The sequence below is a fragment of the Natator depressus genome, chromosome 1 (assembly GCF_965152275.1).
Source record: "Natator depressus isolate rNatDep1 chromosome 1, rNatDep2.hap1, whole genome shotgun sequence".
Lineage (NCBI taxonomy): Eukaryota > Metazoa > Chordata > Testudines > Cheloniidae > Natator > Natator depressus.
Window position 1 is genome coordinate 37,335,923 of NC_134234.1, and position 23,640 is coordinate 37,359,562.

Here is a 23,640-nt window from a genome sequence, read left to right on the forward strand (position 1 = left end):
AGGTTTTACAGGTTGACCATCTTATATGGAAAATTACTTTTGAGTTGAAATCTGATATTTTTTTCTAAAAATGTGCTTCTCCAAAGGTTGAGAATGATCTGAGCCTAAGACTGATATACACAGAGTGTCTGAGGTTATGTGGAAACTGGTTAGCAGAAACATGTTTGGAAAACCCTACAGTTATCATGCAGAAATACTTAGAAAAGGTAGGGTGGTTCTTGGAAACATGCAACTAAATAGATTCTTCTGTATATAATACCTTGTAAAAATGTCAAAGTAAATTTTACAATGCCGCATTCATTTTTTCCATATTGATACTATGATTTTCAATATATTCTAGAATAACATCTCAGATGCAAATACCGTTTTTATTAATGATTTTGTAGACTCCACAGTGAAACTTAGATTTAATAGCCTGTTGGAGGTAAAATTATTTGACTTTTGTACTCCTCCACTCACTGTAGGGGTTACTCCCTTGATCTTGCCTTCAGTATGGTCTGCACTCTCACTGATCTCTCATCTTGTATTCTCTCAGCAGCCGCCTGATTGCTTCCAGTATTGCTTGCCACTCACTTCATTACTCCCTCTAATCTGTGACTCTTCAGTTGTAGTTATCCCTTCTGACTTTTCTGATATTCTCCAAATACCTTCACCATCATCTCCGTTTCACTTGTAACTCCAGCCTCTCTTCTATCTTGTGTTGTCATCTCCTTGTCTTTCGTTTGTTAGACTGCCCTTCTTAGACTGTAAGCTCTTCATGGCAGAGAATCTTTCTTTATCTGTACTGTAAAGCACCATGGACAACTGTTATTATATGAGTAATACATAGTAAGTGTTGGAGGAATTCCATTAGGTTCTGTAACTAAAATGGGCATCAACTGCTAGCGCTGAAAAATCCAAGTCCTTTCTGAGGATTACATTCACTTAGGAAAAAAATACTTTAACACAGTTGGTTTTATTTTGTATGTGCATCTGCTAGTATATACAAACATTAAATAATAATAATTGTTTAATCAAGCAGTATGAGAGTAGACATTAGCTATAGCTATTATGCTAACATGATCATCAGTCTTATCATTTCTATATTTGTAACTTTCCTCTTAGGCAGTGGAAATTGCTGGGAGCCACAGTGGAGACAGCAGTGATGAGCTAAAGAGTGGAAAGATGAAGGCTTTCCTTTCTTTAGCTCGTTTCTCTGATACTCAGTACCAAAGAATTGAGAACTACATGAAATCCTCAGAGTTTGAAAACAAGCAAGCTTTGCTGAAGAAGGCCAAGGAGGAAATTGGCCTCCTAAAGGAGCACAGGGTTCAGACAAACAGGTGGGTGTCCAGATTGAGGGGAGGTAACTATAGCTAATTGCCATACAGCACCAGAGAGGAGAGCAAAGCGTAACCAGATTTGGGATTTGCACATGCAGTAAAGCTGATGGAATCTTAGAGTTCGTCTGACTATTTTTCTTCTATCCTTAGTAAGAGGAAGGGAAAGTGAGGGAAAACTCTAAGCTTTAGTGGTTCTCTGTTTTCTGTAGGAGGTGGGTCAAGTCTTCGTGCTTGTTTCTATTGCCAGAAATTCACTTTTACATTGGTGTGTTCACGTCCAGTCATTAGAAAAAATGGGACTAGATTTTCAGTGTGTTTTAATCACAGAACAAGGGTGCCCAGTGTACCCAAATGAGGAGGACAGTGAGGGTACTTGATCTAAGGATTGCTTGATTTTCTTTGCTGATACAAAAGCAAGTATAAAATGCTGGAAAATTTCTTAAAGTTGTAGGTGAGAGAACTCCAGCCTGCCTTCCCATCAGTGTTTTAACAGATGTTTAATGTCCATTCATAGATACACAGTGAAGGTTCAGCGGGAGCTTGAACTTGATGAATGTGCAATTCGTGCACTGAGTGAAGATCGTAAACGTTTCTTGTGCAAAGCGGTAGAGAACTACATCAGTTGCTTACTTAGTGGAGAAGAGCATGATATGTGGATCTTCCGCCTCTGCTCCCTCTGGCTTGAGAACTCTGGAGTTTTTGAAGTCAATGGAATGATGAAGGTAAGTTTCTGCTCTTACTTTTTTCTTATCCTTCTGATTCTACATGAAAATCAAATTCAGATTCTTCATTTTCACATGCTAGGACCTGCACGGCTCCACCAGTGTGTCCACCTCTCATCTCTCATTTGTATCTTAATGACTATGTCCTGCACTGCACTCTTCCAAAACAGCTCACTTATTTGCTTTCTCCATCTGCCTCCTTCCATTGGCTACTTTACACACTTTCTCAAGGTGCCCATATGCCTGGAGTCTGGCACATGACCTGTACACCAGCCTTCTTCAGTCTTTCCTCAACTCTCACTTTATGTACTGCTCATTTATCACCCTTCATCATTAACTGTGGTCCTCTTTTCTGTTTCTGTCCCCTACATTTTTAATAACAAAAGTTAGCAAAAGCATCCATAACATTAAGCACATCTCTTGATCTTTCAGTGTTGTACCCTTGTCTTTCCCTTACCTTTTACCCTTCCCTTTCTCATTCTTTGCTGTGTTATGCCTAATTTAGACTGTAAGCATCTACCATGATACCTGAAGGAAATACCTAAGTGATAAGGGTTAAACACATTGCCAATAGTGATTGCTGATATCTAGCTTATTTCTTTTCTCTGTCTTATAATTAATTTTTAAAAACTAGAATTACTTGGAACAATTGAATAAGTCTATGTAATCATGTGTTCCTTTTACAGGCATCCTTGTCCTCCCTTCTTTCCTTTATATGTTTTTTAATACACTTACGTTGTTTCTTGTTTTAAATTATATTGTAAGCTTTCCCAGTTGGGGACTGTCTTACCATCCGTTTTTATAGTACCCAGAACAGTGGGGCCTCAATCTTAATTGAGGCATCCAAGCACTGCTGTAATAAAATAACAATAACAACACTTTTAATAATATTAATAAAAAGCCATCAGGCAGTGACTGAATGAAGAGGTCTTTCATATAATCAGGGTCAGTCCCACTCAGCGTTTTATAAACCAGTAAGGCTACTTTGAACTGAATTTGCTACTTAATAGCAAAGCTGGCTGAGTATGATCCTGATAGCTCAAACCCAGGAGCAATTGTGCTGCTGCATACTGATCAAGCTGCAAGTAGTGGGACCTGTGGCACCCCGCGAGCGACTAGTGAGGAGGGAGTGGTGTGCAGCATGCTGCCACTAGGGCAGCCAATAAATATTTTTAAAATGTTTTTAAAATGTCAGTACAAACCCACTGGTGCTTATCTACTGATTTGTGTTTGTGATCTCTTTTATGTGCATTGTTGCGTTACATCTGATTTATTTTTCAACAGACAGATGCAGAGAAGATTCCGTCATACAAGTTTTTGCCTCTGATGTACCAGCTGGCTGCTCGAATGGGAACCAAGATCATGGGCTGTCTGGGATTTCATGAAGTTTTAAATAATGTAATTAATACTAAATCATAAGTATTGTGATTAGATTAATGGTACAGAGATGCATCTTACTTATGTTAAAACTCCTAAAGAGAACATGCATCTTCTTTAGCACAATTCTATCTTGACTGAGTCATGTAGCCTAAACTATTCCATTACAGAATGAGATGTAGCAAACTTGAAATGTAAAACTTGGTTTTTGTTCTGCCAATTCTCTCCACTGATTTAGGAGTCTTCTTAGAATAATCAGACCATTGTATTAAAAACATACTTTATATAGTACAGACATCAAAATACAGACTTAACTAAGGTGTTACTTTATTTTTTTCTGTAAAGGACCATGAAAGGTAAAAAAAAGTTCAGTCCTTTCTATGCTGATTATAATATGAAAGAATTGAATAGTGTTTTATTGAACATTTGCTTCTTAGTTTAAAATCTTAGTTTACTAAGATTACTGCTCTGATTTGTAATTCATTTTAATTTTTATAATATCTTTAATAACTGACTCTTGTTATATTTCTTGACAGCTAATATCTAGAATTTCGTTGGATCATCCACATCATACTTTGTTTATAGTATTGGCTTTGGCAAATGCCAACAAGGATGAACTCTTGGCAAAATCAGAGGCAACAAGAAGAAACAGACTAACAAAAAATGTACCGAAAGAAATCTCCCAGCTAGATATGGTACTCAAATCAAACTGAATTTTGTTTATGAATCACATAGTTCTGGGTTATGAATCACATTTAGTATCATAATGTCAGAAAGTTAATTTACTTTAAAAGGATGTTATAGCGCAGAGTTTCATTTACTTGATTTTTTTGGTGGGATGAGGAAGAATGGGGAAAAATTAAATATTGATTTTTAAAATCAAAACTTGTAATTATGGACATTGGGGACCTACCAGCCTTGACAGTTGTTATTCAAATCAGCTATTACAAGAGTATCATAAAGGAAATTTTTTTTTGGATTTTTCACCCTGTGAGATATTGTAAAGACATTTTAGCTGCATCAAGAGCTTGTGGGTTTATAAGCGAGAAGTCGATAATGACCAAAGTTTTTTCTGTTTTAATGTTAAGTGAGTGTTTAATGTAAATCTGTAAGATAAAAGTATTTGGGTTTGTGAACATGGTTCTAATATCTTTATTTCTTTCCCAGAGAAAAAGAGTAATGTTAGTACTATAAACCGTAATGACTTGTAACATTATATCATGGCTTCTTTTTTAAGTTAGCATTATTATTGTTTTGGTTGATGATTATCATTGCTATGATTATGATGATTTTCCCAGCCTTTCATTATTGGAGCCCCTCTGTGGTGCTCTTTGGGCACTTTCTTTGTCCCCTCACCCTGTTGTCCTCTCATAGTTTCTGGCTTCTCTCCTTTTTTCTGTCCATTTCCCATTGTCTTTTCTGGGAGGGTTTCCTTATCTTTTTTCCATATTTGTCGCTGGCTTTTCTCCTCTTCTCTGATAGTTCTGATCCCTTTCCCCAACTCGTCAGTAGTCTACGTGTAGCTGTGGTTTGGGGCTCCCATTGGTGGTGTGATAAGTTGAGCAAAGTGCCACAAAGTTGGAAGCAGAGAAGGGAAGCTTGGACGGGCAAGCCGCTTGAGCCTTCAGCCTCGTACATGTGAGCTGCTCCCCCAGCCAGCTACATTAGGGACAATAGCAGAAGCAGGAAAGGGGATGGTGGGTGGATTTCCAAGAGCCAACAACCCCTTTATTTGCCCCATGTTTGCAGGAGGATGGAGAGTGGATCTGGTGTCCTGCAGCTTTCGCAGCCTCACTCCTTCTCCACATTGTTTGGACATACCCACTCCCACAAATAGTTCACTGTTCTTCCCACCCCAGGTTGGAAAACACTGAATTAGCATTTATATGAATCCAGGTTTGTATTGCAGAGGGTATTCAGTACCTGTGTTTCCTCTGTTTTTCACAGGATAGCTTCAGTTCTACTTGATGGCAATATACTGTGTGACTTTGACCTGACAAGAAGTAACTTGCAAAATGTCAGGTTTCAGAGTAGCAGCCGTGTTAGTCTGTATCCACAAAAAGAAAAGGAGTACTTGTGGCACCTAGAGTCTAACAAATGTATTTGAGCATAAGCTTTCGTGAGCTACAGCTCACTTCATCATGTTTGGGTTTTTGTTTGTTTGTTTGTTTTTGTTCTGTAGGATCGAATGGAGGCTGCCAGCAAGATAATTAACATCATAAAAAGTAGGAGACCTCAGATGGTTAGAGGTGTAGAGGCACTTTGTGATGCATACATCACATTAGCAAATCTGGATGCCACTCCATGGAAATCTCAAAGAAGTAAGTATTTGAAAAGAGGGCTTCTTGGTCAGTAGTTAGGCAATGTATTTAGAGTTACAATTACTAAGCTTTACTCCCAGCTCTACCATTGCCTTATCTTGGGGCGGTCACTGAGTCTCTCTAGCCTTCAGTTCCCCCAGCTGTAAAATAGGCATGACACTGCATAAGGTGGGGATAGGTCAGTTAACTATTGTTTTCTTGAGATCCTTGGATGAAAGATGCTATTTAAATATTAAGTATTATTACCAAAATGCAGATGGGCTGCTGTACTGCTACTATGTCCTAATTATATTAAATATAAGACCTACTCTGGTTTAGAAGTCTCATGAAACAACTGGCACTGTGAGGTTCAGCTGGAGTGGTTCTTGGATATGAGACCTGCAGAGAATTCCTAGTGCTACTGGGAGCAAGGGCACTGGAACAGGGGAGGCCTGGGGGTCATGACCCCATCCCTTTTTACTGGCCGTAGGGGCGAGCAACAAGGGAGGGGGAGAGAGGAACGAGCGGAGGCCGGAGTGTTGTGAGGAGGGGTGGAGCGGGGATGAGGTCTGGGGGGGAGTGGCGGCACGAGGGCGGGGTCTCGGGGAAGGGGCAGCGCGGGGGGCAGAGACTCGGGGGGAAGGGGCAGGATGGGGCGTCAGGTGGGTGAGGCGGCATGAGCACATGGGCTTGCAGAGAAGGGGCAGCGTGAGGGTGGCGGCTTGGGGGGTGGGGCCATGGTTCGGCCACTGGTGGCCCCCTACTTTCAGGGAGCTTCCATTGCTCCTGACTGTGAGGGAAGTGTTTTCATTACCTCAGTCTGGCTCCTTAGATGAAAGGGCCCAAGGACTGCTTATGAGAGTAGCTGCCCTTTCCCTCACTCAGATATTGGGTTCAGGACCCAGACTGAGCAACCTTTTGGGGGAAAACAATGGTAAACTGATAAGTGTGAACTGCACTTCTTGATTTAAAATAATGCATTGATTTTCACTGCAGAAGGCATAAGTATTCCTGCTGGCCAGCCTATTACTAAACTAAAGAACTTGGAGGATGTTGTTGTTCCCACCATGGAAATTAAGGTGAATAAAGTTGAGATATATTTACAATTTAATATGCATCCATTTCTTCTCAATGGAAGTCAAGGTGTATGGTCCTTTGCTTTTTTTTTCTTTGCTTTAAATGCCCTCTTTCCTCACCTTTGTTGCGTTTATGTATGTGCTTATGAGTACACGTTTACATATTTGTATATTTTTCAATAGATTTTGGTATATATTTGTGATACTGTATATTCATCTCTTAATACAGATATTGTTTCATTAGGTTTTTATATGCTTATTTTTAGTGCTAGTATGATTAATAAACTACTTGACCTTGGGAGACTACAGATATCCTATAGTAACAATCTTGCATTGTTTAAAGGCTGCTAATGAAGTTTGTAAAGCTTCAGGTCTATAGATAATGAAACAGTTTTCCTCAGTGTAATGAATCTGATATTTTATAGTAATTTTTAATTATAATTTCAGGTGGACCCTACTGGAAAATATGAAAATTTGGTGACAATAAGGTCATTCAAGCCAGAGTTTCGCTTAGCAGGAGGCCTGAATCTGCCTAAAATAATAGATTGTATAGGATCAGATGGAAAAGAGAGGAGGCAACTTGTCAAGGTGAGCTGTATATGATGTAGTTGCCAGAAGGCAGTGTCCTGTTTCTACAAATCATAGACATGGAGCCAAATTTTTAAAAGTATTAAGTGTTGCGTTGCTAAATGTTTCAATGCCTAACTGACTTAGGAGCCTCACTCATTTTCAAAAGTGACATAAGCATTTAGGAGCCTAAGTCCCACTGACTTCAATGAGACTTGCCTATGTCACCTTTTGAAAATGAGAGTTAGGCTCCTAGGTCAGTTAGGCATTGCAATGCCCAAATACCTTTAAAAATCAGGGCTATGGAGAAAGTTGTGATCTGAGTACAGGAATGAAAGCCTGAAGCTCTTTAAGTTCTCATCCCAGCTCTCTAGCAGACTCCTCCTATGTGCTTGGGTGCATCACTTAAGATCTCTGTTTCCCCAGTACGGGTTGTTTTGAGTGTGTGTGTTTGTACAAGTATTTTGAAAAGGAAATCACTAAGTATCTATAGAATATACTAATTTCTATATATCCGTCCTCCTACAATATGGACATGTACTATTGCCCAGTACTGGATAGAATATGAGACCTGCTGAAGTGTGTGACTATTTATGTTCCTTCTAGTGGCTGGAGTGTGTATTGAAATAAAGCACTTTATTTTCACACTGCTAAGCAAAGATGTGCTCAGAAGTTCATGCTTGTTGGTATAGAATTCTGTGGATAGAATCGTAGAAGGTTAGAGTTGGAAGAGACCTCAGGAGATCATCTAGTCCAGCCCTCTTTATTCTAAGTGCTTAGTCTTGTTTTTCTTAGAAACAAAAGGATTACTAGTTGGAGAGAATTTAAAAGCAGAGACTTTGAAATTTCAAACATATATAGAAGAGTCTAGAAAAGTTACTTTAGAATGGATTGATTTGATTAATGGTCTCTAACTCCATTTATACATTCCCAAGTGGCTTTAAAAATAGTGACTGCATTAGTTCAACCAGCTTCATTTCTAGCCCGTCTGATTGCACAGTGATATAGCACTACTCTTGGGAAATGGAGGTTTTACAGATCTCTGGCAGTGGTAACTAGGACTGTGTTGCAGTTGTTGTACTCTGAGACCCCTGGAAAAGCTGCACTCTGCAGTCCTCATGGCTAATTATGGGATAGGGTGTAACGTTGAATAAAATGAGATCTTTAAAAGCATGCTAACGTAAGTAAGTTACATAGGTTTTGGAAACCCTAAAAATCAAAAAGAAAATGTTTGACATGGGAAGAAGGAATAAAAACTGGTAGATCAACTTTATTTTCAAGCTTCTGAAGTGTACTACAAAACCAAGTATTAATTACATTTGCATAGCTTGACTTGGGTGGATAGGAGAACATTTAATTTTTATGTTTTATGGAGGCTGTTGCTCTTCTAAGAGCACCTTTATTGCAATAAAGAGGAAGTTGGATGTTAGAAGTATTGTCCTTTAATTGCTTTTTGTATTTCTTCTAAAGGGCCGGGATGACCTGAGACAGGATGCTGTCATGCAGCAGGTTTTCCAGATGTGCAATACACTGCTCCAGCAAAACACTGAAACCAGAAAAAGAAAACTCACCATCCGAAGATATAAGGTAGCCTCCAGCTGCTACTGCAGCAGAGTTGTGATAAATGGCACTTGCGTAGTGTGACAATTTTACTCTCTTCTTTTATCTCTATAACCCAAAAGCTAGCTAAAAGTACTGTATGTTGTCAAGAAATTAATATGTCCTCAGGTGGGGAAGAGTTCAGATAAAACAAAGGCTACCATTTAATTTTCCACAGATGATAAAAGTCCACAGAAAAATTATTTGGTGCCCTGATGTCTATTTAAATACTCTTGGAAGCTTTCTTTGTACAGACTTGGAACAGTAAAATGAGAAAGCCATGTACTGCCACTCAGTTGTAAGCTGCTGACCATTAGGCTTCAGCACACAAGATCATTTAAGATTTCTCTTTAATTTCAGTCTTGTAGAATCCCTTACAAGTTCAACTGAGTCCAGAAGCCCAATCCTAAATCTGCAAATGCAGGATCTGAAAGTCAGAACTGTATTTGATGAGACAAAGAATGAATTTAATATTTCTGGATATAGAAAATTAGTTTGGACATAAGCTTTTCCCCTTTTTCTTCCCTTTTATGTGTATGGTGTGTACAAAACTATTATAAAAAGAGTTACAATGAGCTGATAATTTTTTTAAATGGAGGTTGAATGAGCTTTGTCTTTGACAAATTGGAACTGTGTGTTTCAGTCTGTGAAGTGATTTATCCTAATTATTTATGTATCCTATAATACTTTCAAGAACTCATAGGTGGATTTCACTCTGTCTTGCTTAAATAGTCTTCAAACAAACTTGGTATATTTTGTAAACATGCAAAATGAAGGAGGACAGGGAGGAAGGAAAAGTGTTAATAAGGTTTTTAAATGTATAAATGGAAAATATCATCATGAAAACACAAACCCCCTCTTTACTATGAGATTTCGAGTCTTTCATAATCCATCAGTAATAAACAACAAGGACAAGAAGACAGAAGATGTACAAAAAACAAAGGAGTAGGAAGGAATCAAAACTAAAAGAGATACCCACCACTCAATAGCCAGAGGATTGTTTAGTCTCCTTACCAATTCAGTCTGCTAAGGCTACCAACAAGGAGGGGGCAGTTAGAGCCAATTGTGATATGGACATCTATTGCCAGGTACTAGTGAACAGACTAAATTTGTGAGATTTGATAATGGTTTAAAAACTGGCTGATAGGTCAGAAGGTACTACTGTGGTCATCTAGTATCTCCAATTTCACATATGCTCATTGCAATTGTTACATGATATCTTAATCCGAGCAATTGCTTGTAATAATCCTATGAAGTTTGTGTTGAACTATTAGTAATCATTGCATCATTTTACTACCTGACCAAACATGGAACTCAGCAGGGTAATTATGTTGTATTGAAGTATTAGTAATAGCTGTAAGTGGTTCCCTAGCAGTTTCTTTTGCTAAAATGAGGTCTTCCAGTTGTGCTTAGAAAAAGCTGTATAAAAACAAGTGTGATGCTGTATGGCACAAGCTTGTGTTTGAAACAAAGCCGCATGGCAAAAGACGAAAAAAGGCAGCTGCATCTTCTCCGTTTTGTCTTCAGTCCTGCTTCTTACCTCTTTTTATGTATGTGACTGTTTTACCATTTAACATTTCTCTTGTTCTTTCTTTTTTCTTTATTATAAACCTTTAGTTTTAGACACTAAAGGACTGGCTGTCAGCGTGGTATTTTGTGTAAGATCCAAACCTATACTGACTTGGTGATGTGGCTGACCCTTTGGGGTCAGAAGAACATTTTGTCTATATGAGCAGAGGTTTTTTAAAATAACTTCTCACTGTACTGGACCTAGGTGAGCACTAAGTGCTGATTGGGAAACAGAGAATTGGGATGCAATAAAGGAGGCTATGTGATTTATTTTTTGCTTCTTGATAACCAATGTGGGGAATCAGAAGCACAGTTTGTGACTGGTTGAGGAGTTTAACTTCAGTGTTACCCACCAGTCTTGGGAGTATCGGCTCTCCCTTTTGCAGCCTGTCCTGACCTTGGCATTTTCAGTGAGGGCTGCCCCAAGTACGCTGGGTCATAACAAGGTATGTTGAACTCAGTTGTACAGTCTACTCCAATATACATGCCTTTTTAAGAGATACATGTTATGTTTGTGGTGTTGGTATTCTTTTCCCAGGTGGTCCCCCTTTCTCAGAGAAGTGGTGTCCTGGAGTGGTGCTCAGGGACAGCTCCCATCGGTGAATTCCTTGTGAATCCTGAAGAGGGCGCTCACAGGAGATACAGGCCAAAAGACTACAGCAGTATTCACTGCCAAAAGACTATGATGGTGAGTCACAATAGCAAAAAATCTTGCTCATTTAGTGTTGTGCAGAGATTCTTTAGAGTTTTGACCTTTTAAAAAAAATAAAGTATTGTGTTAATGAATACATTTCTGTTATAAGCACAATATTAGAAACGGAGAATATAGGCAATGAAATAGAACTACTTAACTAGGTCTCCAGGTTTATATGACAATAACCTGAGGTTAATTACTAAAAGTCTAAATTATAAAGTAAAAACTTGGCATGAGAAGGAACAAACTATACTGGATCTCCAATAGTATCATGTGATGATCCCTTCCATTATCAAAGCTCAGTTGAAGTTCAAAATGGACCCTTTGTGGAAGCCGAACAGGGCATGCCATATTTTGCAGAATTAATTTACATTTGTCAGTGTTTCTCATCATAATGAGAGAACACAGTAGTTTATGAAAACTAGAAAATAATTTAATTATTAACATGAATACAAAGAAGTTTTATCACAGCTACAAGATTGTGTATCTGTGTTAGAGAGAGAGCATTTGATATGGGAGTAGAACGTTGTGTATTTCTTTCCAAAGATTGAAGTAGGCTCCATCCAAACTAGTTAATGAGTGAAAACATGTCTAATTTATTTGTGGTTTGTTTAAAGGATGCACAAAAACAGCATTCTGAAGAGAAATACAACATCTTTATGGACGTTTGCCAGAATTTTCAACCTGTGTTTCGCTATTTCTGCATGGAAAAATTCCTGGACCCAGCTGTTTGGTTTGAGAAACGATTGGCATATACTCGCAGTGTAGCTACATCATCTATCGGTATGTAAAGCAACTGCTATCATTCTTTTCAAGAGAATATATTTTCAAACCTCATGTTGGTATAAACTAGCATAACTATAAACAAGGAGATTAGAACATTTTACGGTAACAGCAATTAAGCTAAGACATATTGGGTGGGAAATAAAGAATAACAAAAACAGGTGTTTTGTTTTTTTTTAAATAATGCCTTCCAGCACCCAGTTTATTGAAACACTGATTCCATTCCTCTCACTAGAAAGACCGTATCAAACATTGCTGTTTTGCTTTTTATAAGGTTTTTTTAAGTCCTAGAAGATTTAAAATATATTTTCAGTCAAACACTCAATTACCTAACGGCTGCTGCAGTTAACAGGGAAATGCAAAAAGTGGGTTTTTAATAAGGTTCCATAAAATTGATTTTTTTTCTTAACTCCTGGATAATTGAGTTCTGGAGTTAAAATAAATATTTAGGTTCTGGAAGACATCCAATAGTGTTAAAGTAGGCTCTATCTTCGGTCTAAACAACATGGCAAGAATCCCTATTTAATATAAGATGAACATACTGAGCATGTTTCAGAGTAGCAGCCGTGTTAGTCTGTATCTGCAAAAAGAAAAGGAGTACTTGTGGCACCTTAGAGACTAATAAATTTATTTGCGCATGAGCTTTCGTGAGCTACAGCTCACTTCATCGGATGCATGCAGTGGAAAATACAGTGGGGAGAATTTATATACACAGAGAACATGAAACAATGGGTGTTACCATACACATTGTAACGAGAGTGATCAGATAAGGTGAGCTATTGCCAGCAGGAGAGAAAAAAAAAACCTTTTGTAGTGATAATCAAGGTGGGCCATTTCTAGCAGTTGACAAGAACATGTGAGGAACAGTGGGGGGGGGGGTGGAAATAAACATGGAGAAATAGTTTTACTTTGTGTAATGACACATCCACTCCCAGTCTTTATTCAAGCCTAATTTAATGGTGTCCAGTTTGCAAATTAATTCCAATTCAGCAGTCTCTCGTTGGAGTCTGTTTTTGAAGTTTTTTTGTTGAAGAATTGCCACTTTTAGGTCTGTAATCGAGTGACCAGAGAGATTGAAGTGTTCTCCGACTGGTTTTTGAATGTTATAATTCTTGACGTCTGATTTGTGTCCATTTATTCTTTTACGTAGAGACTGTCCAGTTTGGCCAACATACATGGCAGAGGGGCATTGCTGGCACATGATGGCATATATCACATTGGTAGATGCGCAGGTGAACAAGCCTCTGATAGCGTGGCTTATGTGATTAGGCCCTATAATGGTGTCCCCTGAATAGATATGTGGACACAGTTGGCAAGGGGCTTTGTTGCAAGGATAGGTTCCTTGGTTAGCATTTTTGTTGTGTGGTGTGTGGTTGCTGGTGAGTATTTGTTTCAGATTGGGGGGCTGTCTGTAAGTAAGGACTGGCCTGTCTCCCACGATCTGTGAGAGTGGTGGGTCGTCCTTCAGAATAGGTTGTAGATTCTTTATGATGCATTGGAGAGGTTTTAGTTGGGGGTTGAAGGTGATGGCTAGCATGTATGCCTTCTCTTAGGGTAAATTCCTGTGCAGTAGACCTGCACACAGCCCAATGACATGTTTAAGACCTCAACATGCAGCTTAAGTGGTGTACACAGCCCTATACAGAACCAGTCTTTCATACTTTTTCACACACAAAGATGATGTCCATACTTTGAATTCAATATGTTATATAAAGTACAATAGAATCTACTGATTGACATATAACCCGGAGACTTATTTGTGAATGACTGAATTTAACAAATTAGTGGGTTCGTTGTCAGCTAATAAGAAAAAGATAATGCATCACAAAATGCATGTTGTACATTTATTTTGACAATTGTAGTTGTTATTTATTATATGCCAGAATGAATTTATGAAATACTCTGTTTTGTAAAAATATGAAACTTTGCTAGTAGTTACTCACTACGGCATCTCCTATCAAATCGTTTTGCTGAAAAGTGAGGAAAGATTGCTTCTTTTGTATGTATTTATAAAATTTATAGATTAGCAAAATCCAGATGTGAGAGTTCTACTGCATATTAAATGTTTTTGACTTGTTCTTTATTTTACCATGAATCTACTTTCTTACTTGGACCGGTTTTATGAAGTCATAGGGCTAAATTGTCTGCTGATGCAAATGGGAAGAATTCCTCTGAAATAGAGCTGTGCGCATTTACATCAGCAGACACTTTCACCTATTTTATCTAATTCCATCTCTTCGTTTGCAAACGTATTGCATGACATTTGGTATTCTATACTGGAGCTACATGTATACATATAGAACTGTATGTATTATTTTTCTCTTTTTAACTTGTTTACATAAATCAAGCTTATTCTATGAATATGTTCTATTAGAATTTTCAACATTTTTACAAAGGTGAATGTGTGGGCGTAATCATGTACACTAAGGAGCAATCACGTACACTAAAATTTAAAATTGTTTCATTTTGAGATAATCTCTTTTCAGTTGGTTACATACTTGGGCTTGGAGATAGACATGTACAGAATATCCTGATAGATGAGCAAACTGCAGAATTGGTGCACATAGATCTAGGTAAGAGGAAAAGTGTAAAAAAAAAAAAAAAAAAAAAAAAAAAAGCTTTCAATTTTCTTTTCCTAAACATTTTTGTAACATTTCACTATATCTCTTACTTCAGGGGTTGCTTTTGAACAGGGCAAAATCCTTCCCACACCAGAAACTGTTCCCTTTAGGTTAACCAGAGACATTGTGGATGGGATGGGCATCACTGGCGTGGAGGGAGTCTTTAGAAGGTAAGTGATGCTTCTTAGGTGTAAGAGGGCAGCAGAAGGTCCCCTAAATTATGATTGTTTATAGTATGTAATATAGTAGAGAGTGTTGAGAGAACACTTAACTTCCTATGGAGAGTAACCAAATCTGAATTAGTACCATTAACAATCAATTATGGAATCTTTAATATTGTCCTTCAGTTGCACAGCTTCTCTCCTCATTTATCACTGATGGGTTAAGGCTGCCCATTGATGGAGTTCAGAGGTGGTCAGTTGTTGTTGCTGGAGACTCCCATCAGTGCAGGCCACTAGATTTTCTCCCTTTGGCAATGGAACACGTTGATGGTGCAGTTTCTCTTGACCATTTTGTTTTACGGTAGACCCCTTATTTTCCTGGGGATTGAGTGTTGGGGCACACTCTGCTAGGCCTTTCCCTTTTGTGGCACTAGTACCCCTTTGTGGGTTCCTCCTGCTACCTGCCTGGTCCGATATCCAAATTCTGGAGTCCTCAGTGAGTAGTTTAAATAATAAACTTTATTAAAAGAAGAAAGTAAAACCATAAGCACTGGAGCTCTGTTGGTCAGGCAGAATCACGGTAGGGCAAACACACACACACCCTTAGCCAGATTGCTTGCCAAAGAACTGATAATAATGTACAATATATATATGTATTATCAGTTGACCAATCAGTACAGAAAAACAGGTTACGAAATCAGAAACTGTTGCTTGGTAAGATAAAAAACTGGTGCTAGGCAGTAACAACCATAACAGGTCCTGGAGACCCGCACTTCTCTGGCCAGGAGTCCCTTCTGCACATGTGCAGATCCGCAAAGTTCACCCTTAGGCCGCACTCTCTCTACGTACCCTATGCTGTTAGTGCGGCCTACAGTGAGTAGTTCATAAAAATAGAACACCTCAAAATCACTGTACATACGTAGCATAAGTTGCATTATGATGCTCTGCATCGCTTTCTTCTTGCCTTCAAACCACTGCAAAGGCATTTCCAATGCTTTGAAGGCATCAATATGAAGGCATGTCAACTTGCTCATATAAAACTGGTCGTTTGTAAGACTGGTGTTGAGAGTCTTCTGTATAACTTCAATTTTGATTTGTTTTCTTGTGATAGATCTAGCTGCGCACTAGCCAAGGAGAACATGGTTTTTGACCTAATAGACATAATGTTAGAAACCCCTCCCTCCACTGCATCTAGAAATGAGACCAGACATCCTTTACCAAGGTCCTATCCCCCATTCAGCCCATTTACACTTGACAGCTTGGCTGTTAGGACAGAACTATTAATCAGGCTTGCACTGTTCTCCAAAGTGACAGGGAATTTACTCTTCTTCAAGAAGCTTGAACACGAAAGATCTAACCTGAATCTGGATAAAGTTTATCTTGTGGTATCAAGGGAAAACAAAAACCCCAAGAACCCTGATACCCAGCTATTCTGGATTTTCTTCAGGACAGTCTGCTCTCAGAAGGTAAACAGGCTCATGCTGATTAGTACTTGGATGGGTGACTCCCTAGGAACATTGGGTGTTCCTCAGCACCCAGAGTCACAGCAAGGCTCAGGTCGCAAGTTACATACCAATACCCATGCAATAGGTAACATGACCAATTAGTGACCAGAGGAACAGGCTAGTTCAAACTGGACACGCCTCCAAAGGATTTATATCCCCTGTTCAAATGAAGAACAGCTTTTGAAGCCAATGCAGAGAATTGCTCACCCAGGGTCAAAACAGACATGGCTCTGGCCATAACTTTATCACCATTGTAAAAAGTTCCAGAGATCCAAAACTTTATTGTCCTGGCAGGACTCATCCATAGCCGGTTATCTCTAGTGGCTGGGATTGCTGTGCCATGCCTTGGCTTCATCCCTTGAGTGGATGCACTTGTAGAAATTCCTTTTGAGGACATGGAACCACACACCTGATGCAGTGCAGTGCAAAATTATGTGTCATTCTCAGATCACATCTGAATGTCCCTTTGTGGGCAGCTGAATACAAACAACATACAGACAGCTGAGCCGGTTTTCACTCTGGACCCTTTCATCACAGTGGAATCAAGATTCATTTGGGGGGGGGGGGGGGGAGCACATACCTGGAAAACAAATTTCCAAAATCTCAGCATACACATCCTTGTAGTTCACTTTGACAGCTCTGTCAGTGGTGTGTCTGAACGAAAACCACAGACATGGCCACGTAGGATCAGACCAACAATTTGAGTCCAGTAAACTGTCTATGACAATGACCAGTCAATATGTAGGCATCTAGGAGCAATGGGGGAAAAGTGTATGAGCCTCATCAAAGGAAGACTTGCAAAGTTAAGTGTCCATTCCCCTACAGAGGCATCCTTTAATAAGAAGATAGTACTGGGCTGGTTCGGCTTTTGACATGTTGAAACTGTCTTCATTCCATACAACCTCAGAAAAATCCTCCATATCTTTTGGCTCAGAACAATCTCAGACCAAGACTTATCCACACAGTGCAGCCAAGAAGCTATGAGCACCATCATTACCAGGAGGCGCTGGAGACAGATTCGCCATGTGCTTCAGATGGAAACCGGTTCCATCACCAGAATAGCATTAAGATGGACACCTGAATGCAAGCGAAAATGAGACTGCTCAAAAACAACATGGTGAAGAGCTGTGGAAGCTGAGCTGAAAAAACTTGGAACACTGCTGGGGAACCATTGAAAGCCTTGCCAGAAACACACGAGAGTGGAGGAGCTTCATCGCTGCCCTAAACATCAGAGGCGTAATGGGAACATGATGATGATGATGCCGACTGGGTTGTTTCCCAGATAATGTCTTAGTTTATATTGCTTTCTTTATATGGGGGAACAGCCATTCTTGCCTATTATTTTACTATAATAATTAAAAATCTGTTCTCTTTTCCTCCCTACTTCTGTGGTTCGCTGCTCGCTACTTCCCATTAGTGATGAATGAGGAGATGTGCAACAGAATGAGAAATTTCTTACCTGGTAATAGTCTTACTGTTAGCAGTTTCTCTCCTCATTCAACCCTCCCTGGCAGTTTGGTAAGTGACTGGACTACAAATTGATTTTTTTCTCTAATAGGACACTTAGACATATAATTGTGTTAAGGTTAATTAATATATCAGGTTTTTGTCAAGTTGTCGCTAATAATCGGCTGCTGGAGTGTTACTACAGTTTAGGAAGAACTCGTCTGGTGGCCTGAGCTGAAGTTCATGGCTAGTCTTGAAGCCTCCAGCAACAACATTGGGCCCCCTACAAATTCACAGGTGTGGGACATTAGCCCATTAGTGAAGAATGGAGAGAGAAGATGCTAACAGAAAATTATCAGGTCAGAAATTCCTCAGTCATTTTCTAAAATGGAAGCTTCAATGAGGATAATCTTGTGGTAAAATAATCTCTGAGAAGGGTATGAATACCAGTTGTTTAAACGATAGAAAAATACTCTTTGGTTTTACTAAAATGGGAGAAGATCCAAAAATGTGATTTAAAAAAAAATTTTTTTTGTAGATGCTGTGAGAAGACTATGACTGTTATGAGAAATTCCCAAGAAGCTTTGCTGACTATTGTGGAGGTAAATGTTTCTTCATGCTTCCTGATGGAAAACTGAAAGAAAACTTTTAATTCCCTCCCTTCATATATGCAGACTGGAATGTTTTATGACTCTTACTATCAGCTACAAATGAATATTTGTAACAAGCTTTTTCACGTTGTAGTTCCATTGCATTTTCCAGAATTACTCGTGCATGTAGCTTTTTCTAAACCGTCACCAACTCCCATTACTGTGGTAACCATTTCAGGCACATAAATTGTTAAAACAAATTGCCTGTTGTTCAGTATCCAGAAACTTCCAGTCAGAGAGAACTATAGCATTCCTACCAGGACCAGTGCCATGGGAATTAAATCCTTTTTATACAGTACTTTCAGTAGACAAAAGGTGGTGATTTCATGAAGTGTAATAGAAAATATCAGTTTGGGTATTTTGCCCTGGCAACATGATGTTACTTTTAAAGAACGTAATAATCAAGGCACACCCATAAAACAATGCTAACACACAACCAAACACTCAACAAAATAAGAGAAACAATGGTGTTTTGCTACACAAGCTTCTTAATAATTTGAAAATTAAAAAGGAATTTAAAAAGGAGCATAAGATTGTGTACTGAAAACCAATAACAATATTTAATAATTAAAAATAATGACCTTTGAATTGTAGAGATGGGCCAGTGCAACAAAATTTGGATTGGATCAGAAGTTCTCCAATGTCTGGGGATGGTCAGAGGTGCAGGGTTTTGATTCTGGACCATGTCTGCTTAATTGAGACATTCTGATTCTACTGGATTGTGCCAAATAAGAGGCTCTTACCCATGTGTCTAGCATGGGCTTCAGCTGTTTTATTTATGTCTTCCTGTTAGGGCATTGAACTAGTTGTAGTTCAAAACTTAATTTAAAAAGATAATTCTTTCCTGTGTAGGTGCTGCTCTATGATCCTCTCTTTGACTGGACCATGAATCCTTTGAAAGCATTGTATTTGCAACAGAGACCAGAGGATGAGGCTGACATCAACTCCACACTCAATACCAGTGATCAGGAATGTAACAGAAAAGCCAGGTAAGAGGTGCTTCTTAATTTCTTGCCTTGGATTTTATACTTTTCTCTTCTTACCCAAAGTTGTTCATCCTATTGGGGCGCCATATATAATCTGATTATTTGTCATTTTTATTTTGCTATCAGAGATGACCAGAGTTTTAACAAAGTTGCAGAACGTGTCCTGATGAGGCTTCAGGAGAAGCTGAAAGGTGTAGAGGAGGGAACAGTGCTCAGTGTGGGAGGACAGGTGAACCTTCTCATACAGCAGGCTATGGATCCCAAAAACCTCAGTCGGCTCTTTCCAGGGTGGAAGCCCTGGGTATGATCTTGAAGTATCCAATAGATTTTAAAGAGTGAATAGGAAACCTGTTTGATTTTGGGGGAAGGGTGGCTGGGTCAGCATTTCATATTGATGTTTCTTAATGGAAATATTATATCAGAATCAACTGTGTAGATTATAAAGCAGTAGTCCTGAAACAAGTGTTTAATTTTTAAATGATCTTTATCAGATTATATTGTTGATCTCCAGAACTGTGTTCACCATACACAAAACCCCAAGGGCAGTATTCTGGTGTTCCTATACCATAAGAAAATCTTGTGACCTTCCAGGAATAGATACTTTTTGCTTGCAGTGAGATGGCATGTACAATGTTCTTGCAAAACCTTTTTAAAAAATCCATCTAATCTTGGATATCAGTTAAGCATCTAGAGCTTGATTTGTGTAACATTTATAGACTATATTATTACCTCTACTGAATGAATATTTGTGAGCTAAAAGACATCAAATAAGTCACTTAAATGTGTTACAAAAGAAGAAGAAACAAAAGCTGATGTTGAAATGATACTAGACAAAACTACAAAAGGGGAAATGTTAAATATAAAAGTTTAGCGCTAAAAATAATTTCATATCCAGTGAACTGATAGGTTCTTGTGTATTTTATAGCCTAATTAGACAGCTGATGATGAGGAAATGGGACATTATTGCACAGTATTTTCTAGATAAATGATCTTTGAGCCAAGTAGAATATAGTGCTGCTTTTTGTGCTGCTGTAGCTTAAATTGTTTTGACATTTTCCTTGTATAAACCATGATTTTTAGCATTTTAAGTAACAACATTAACTTTATCTCCAACTCACCTATTAAAGTAGACTGATCCTGAGCTGAAACCTGACATACAGGGTCCGGTTCAAGAGCAAACTCTCTTTTGATATCTGACATAAATATGTTTTGGAAGCTTTAAAGTTATATTTTGAATGCACAACTTGTTTATTGAGTGTGTGCAGTTTTACTAGTTACATTTCAATGCTTGCCCCTTTGTAATATATGAAACTGCCTACTTTGGTAAGGTAGTCAATAAGCATGTGTAATAGGGAAATCTGTTCCGTCCATAGTGTCCATGTTATGCCTTTTGAAATCCTTCCTGAAACATTTTTTGTTTTATTTTAAAAAGTACAAATAAAAGATATAAAGTCTGACAAAATTCAGCAAAATCCTTAATATGGACTTTCTGCCTTTTTCATAGCAGTGTAAGTTAATGATGGAGTGTTGGCATAATTTAGCATTTCGCTGACTTTAGTTTGCCTTATTTTTGCTATTTCACTGTAATTTTAAAATTTATTTTTTCTACGCACATTTTATTTCAGACTTCTGGTAGAAATTAAGACAAGTCTTTTTTAGTTTGGTGATGCTGCAGACACACATTTCTGTTAGAGACATGGTGGGTGAGGTAATATCTTTTATTGGACCCACTTCTGTTGGTGAGAGAGACAAGCTTTCTAATATACATTTTGCAGACCTGAAGAAGAGCTCTGCTGTATGGTGTGAAAGCTTGTCTCTCTCATCAGCAGAAGTGGGTCCAATAAAAGGTACCACCTCACCCACCTTGTCTCTCTAATATCCTGGGACCGACACATTTACAACAACTCTGTGCATACACTTATACTGACGCTCATCAGTCTTGGATTCAACCTTAAAATTGCATCCTGGGTTTCCTACTCTACAGAGTAAGGGAAGAGTGAAAATGACTTCCTTTAGGGGGACAGTAGTTTGTAGCTACACCTCAGAATTAAACATGTCTGATAGGACAAGTGCCCCACTATACTGAAGTATTAATGATATCATCTAGGAAAAGGAGAAGGGTCTTGCCATGCAACTGTGGGATGGCAAGCAGTAGGACACTGAGCAAAAAGCCTTTGGCCAAGATTTTCAAAAATAGGTGCCTAAAGTTAGGTTGCTAAATAAGTGTGACCTGATTTTCAAATGTAGTGAGTGACTTTAGTGGGAGCTGCTGGATGCTGAGCATGTCAGAATGTCAGGTAACTTATCTAGAGGCCTAAATACAGAAATAGGAGTCTTAACTTTAGGCACTTATTTTTTAAAATCTGGGCTATTGGTTTTACGACCTGCAATTTTGTCACCATTCCTCTAAAAAACACCAAAATCACTATAAGGGACTCACGTTTAATTGGGCCAGGGTTCTAGCTCCTGTTATATGTATAGATGTAGCACATAAGTGTTTGGGTAAACTCTATCCCGACTGCACCGGTTATGGAGAAATCCCCCTGGAAAGGGACACTGTCAACTAGGTAGGCCCAAAATTTAGGTTTTGTGTTAAAATAAATCATTAATCTAATATGAATAAACTGTTCATTAATTTTTAGCTTCAGAGATGAGAGAGTTTTAAATTTAAACATTCCCCTATAGTGACGTGTGAACTCAGTGTGCATGAGGACCAGAAAATGAAATTAATCCATTTGTTTTCATTGCCCAAGCTGCATTAATGGTACAAAAGAAATGTATATAAATTATGTATGCGTTCGTTATTTATAATGGAAGATCATGTATTAATTTTACATTGACAATGTTACTTGTGTGGAGGAATACCTAATTAGGTGATGTTAATGTGTGATACACTAGCATTTACATTAACCTTGTTAAACTAATTACAGTGAAGTTACCGGTGTCAAGCCACAGTACGCCACACCACTCAACAGAGACCATTTAAGCACTGAGCTTTCTTTCGGTTTTTGTATGTTGCAGTAGTTCTCTATTTTTAAAAGTAAGAACTGGAAAAGTGAATATTGTATTTGACTTCTAAACGGTATATTTTTGAGCCACATGTATATGAGAGACCCAGAAAAGACCTTTAATAAATACATGAAGTGTGAATGGCATTTTGTTCTGAATAATGGTTAGGCAGAAATTGAAGTGCAGTAGCATTGAAACTAAGGTAGATTAATATCGAAGAGCCATATGCATTTACTATATTAGTAAGGTAAAAATATGTGAAGCCATGTTATATTGCATTTTTTTATATTCTAGTATTTCCCTGGAGTATGTTAATTGTTATATGCTTGAAAAATGTGATGAATTTTTTATAGACTGTTTCTAAGGAAAATATTAGACCTTTGTGAGCCTATGATATGAAGGGAAGGGTTGTTTTTTTTAAATAACAGATTTAGATTTATATTTTTTTAAAGCCAGTGACAACTTTGTTGCATATGTAAAATGAATTATTGGTGTTTACGCAGTTTCTGTTGGACAAGTGCCCCGCCTCAAATCTCAGCAAAGAGGCCACAGATTTCAATAGGCTGTGGAGACTGAACCTACCATTTCTACCACTAGAGAAGATTTCTCCAGAACAGCAGTGGAGCTAAATTGGCAGGGTAGTGTGGGGAAGCCCGGCTGTTTGGGGAAAGTGAAGACTTCAGTCTCCATAACTATCGAACTGGAACCTTTTCATGATCTCTAATGACCAACAACACACACTTTCTCATTAATTTCCCAGTAGTTATGAAGTGAGTTATGTTGCTATGGAACTTTGGGCTTAAAGAATACACATTAGAATAGACATCTGATTTCACCACAAAAAACTTTTTGCTTAAAACTGAGAAGTTATGAATTCATAAAATGTATTTTATATTTGCATGTGGTACTGCATGACTGATTGTTTTTTCTGTATGAATATTAATCTTCTGTACCTGCAAGAGCTATAACGCTTCCGTGAAAAAATTTCAATAAAGATATCATTGTTAGCAATGGGTGTTGGGTTAACATAGTGAAATTCAATTGCGTGACTGTTAAAAGTTGAAGGTATATGTTCTTTTTATTATTACTTTTGCGGTTCAAAGTCTGAACCTAGTGTAAGCTGCTGCAGTGTTGTCTTGTAGAGTCTGCAGACAACCTGAAACAAAGCCTTTGAAAGGTATGAACTCCCCTTGCTCCACTGATCTACTGAATGTTGATACCAAAACCTAATGATGATATTTAAAATGTCACTA

At 38.3% G+C, this 23,640-nt stretch overlaps 1 protein-coding gene across 1 annotated transcript in view; it reads left to right on the forward strand.

Moving 5' to 3' along the window:
* ATM (ATM serine/threonine kinase) overlaps positions 1-23,374 on the forward strand; it is a 117,934-nt gene extending 94,560 nt beyond the window's left edge. Inside the window, exons 48-63 of the mRNA XM_074957569.1 lie at positions 87-206; positions 1,105-1,322; positions 1,837-2,044; positions 3,329-3,442; positions 3,958-4,116; positions 5,604-5,742; positions 6,718-6,800; positions 7,245-7,385; positions 8,835-8,951; positions 11,071-11,220; positions 11,844-12,009; positions 14,496-14,582; positions 14,686-14,800; positions 18,281-18,344; positions 19,245-19,381; positions 19,505-23,374. Of these exons, the coding sequence (XP_074813670.1) occupies positions 87-206; positions 1,105-1,322; positions 1,837-2,044; positions 3,329-3,442; positions 3,958-4,116; positions 5,604-5,742; positions 6,718-6,800; positions 7,245-7,385; positions 8,835-8,951; positions 11,071-11,220; positions 11,844-12,009; positions 14,496-14,582; positions 14,686-14,800; positions 18,281-18,344; positions 19,245-19,381; positions 19,505-19,685 (2,199 nt within the window). The 3' untranslated portion in view covers positions 19,686-23,374. The remainder of the gene's footprint in view (positions 1-86; positions 207-1,104; positions 1,323-1,836; positions 2,045-3,328; positions 3,443-3,957; positions 4,117-5,603; positions 5,743-6,717; positions 6,801-7,244; positions 7,386-8,834; positions 8,952-11,070; positions 11,221-11,843; positions 12,010-14,495; positions 14,583-14,685; positions 14,801-18,280; positions 18,345-19,244; positions 19,382-19,504) is intronic.
* The last annotated feature ends 266 nt before the right edge of the window (positions 23,375-23,640 follow it).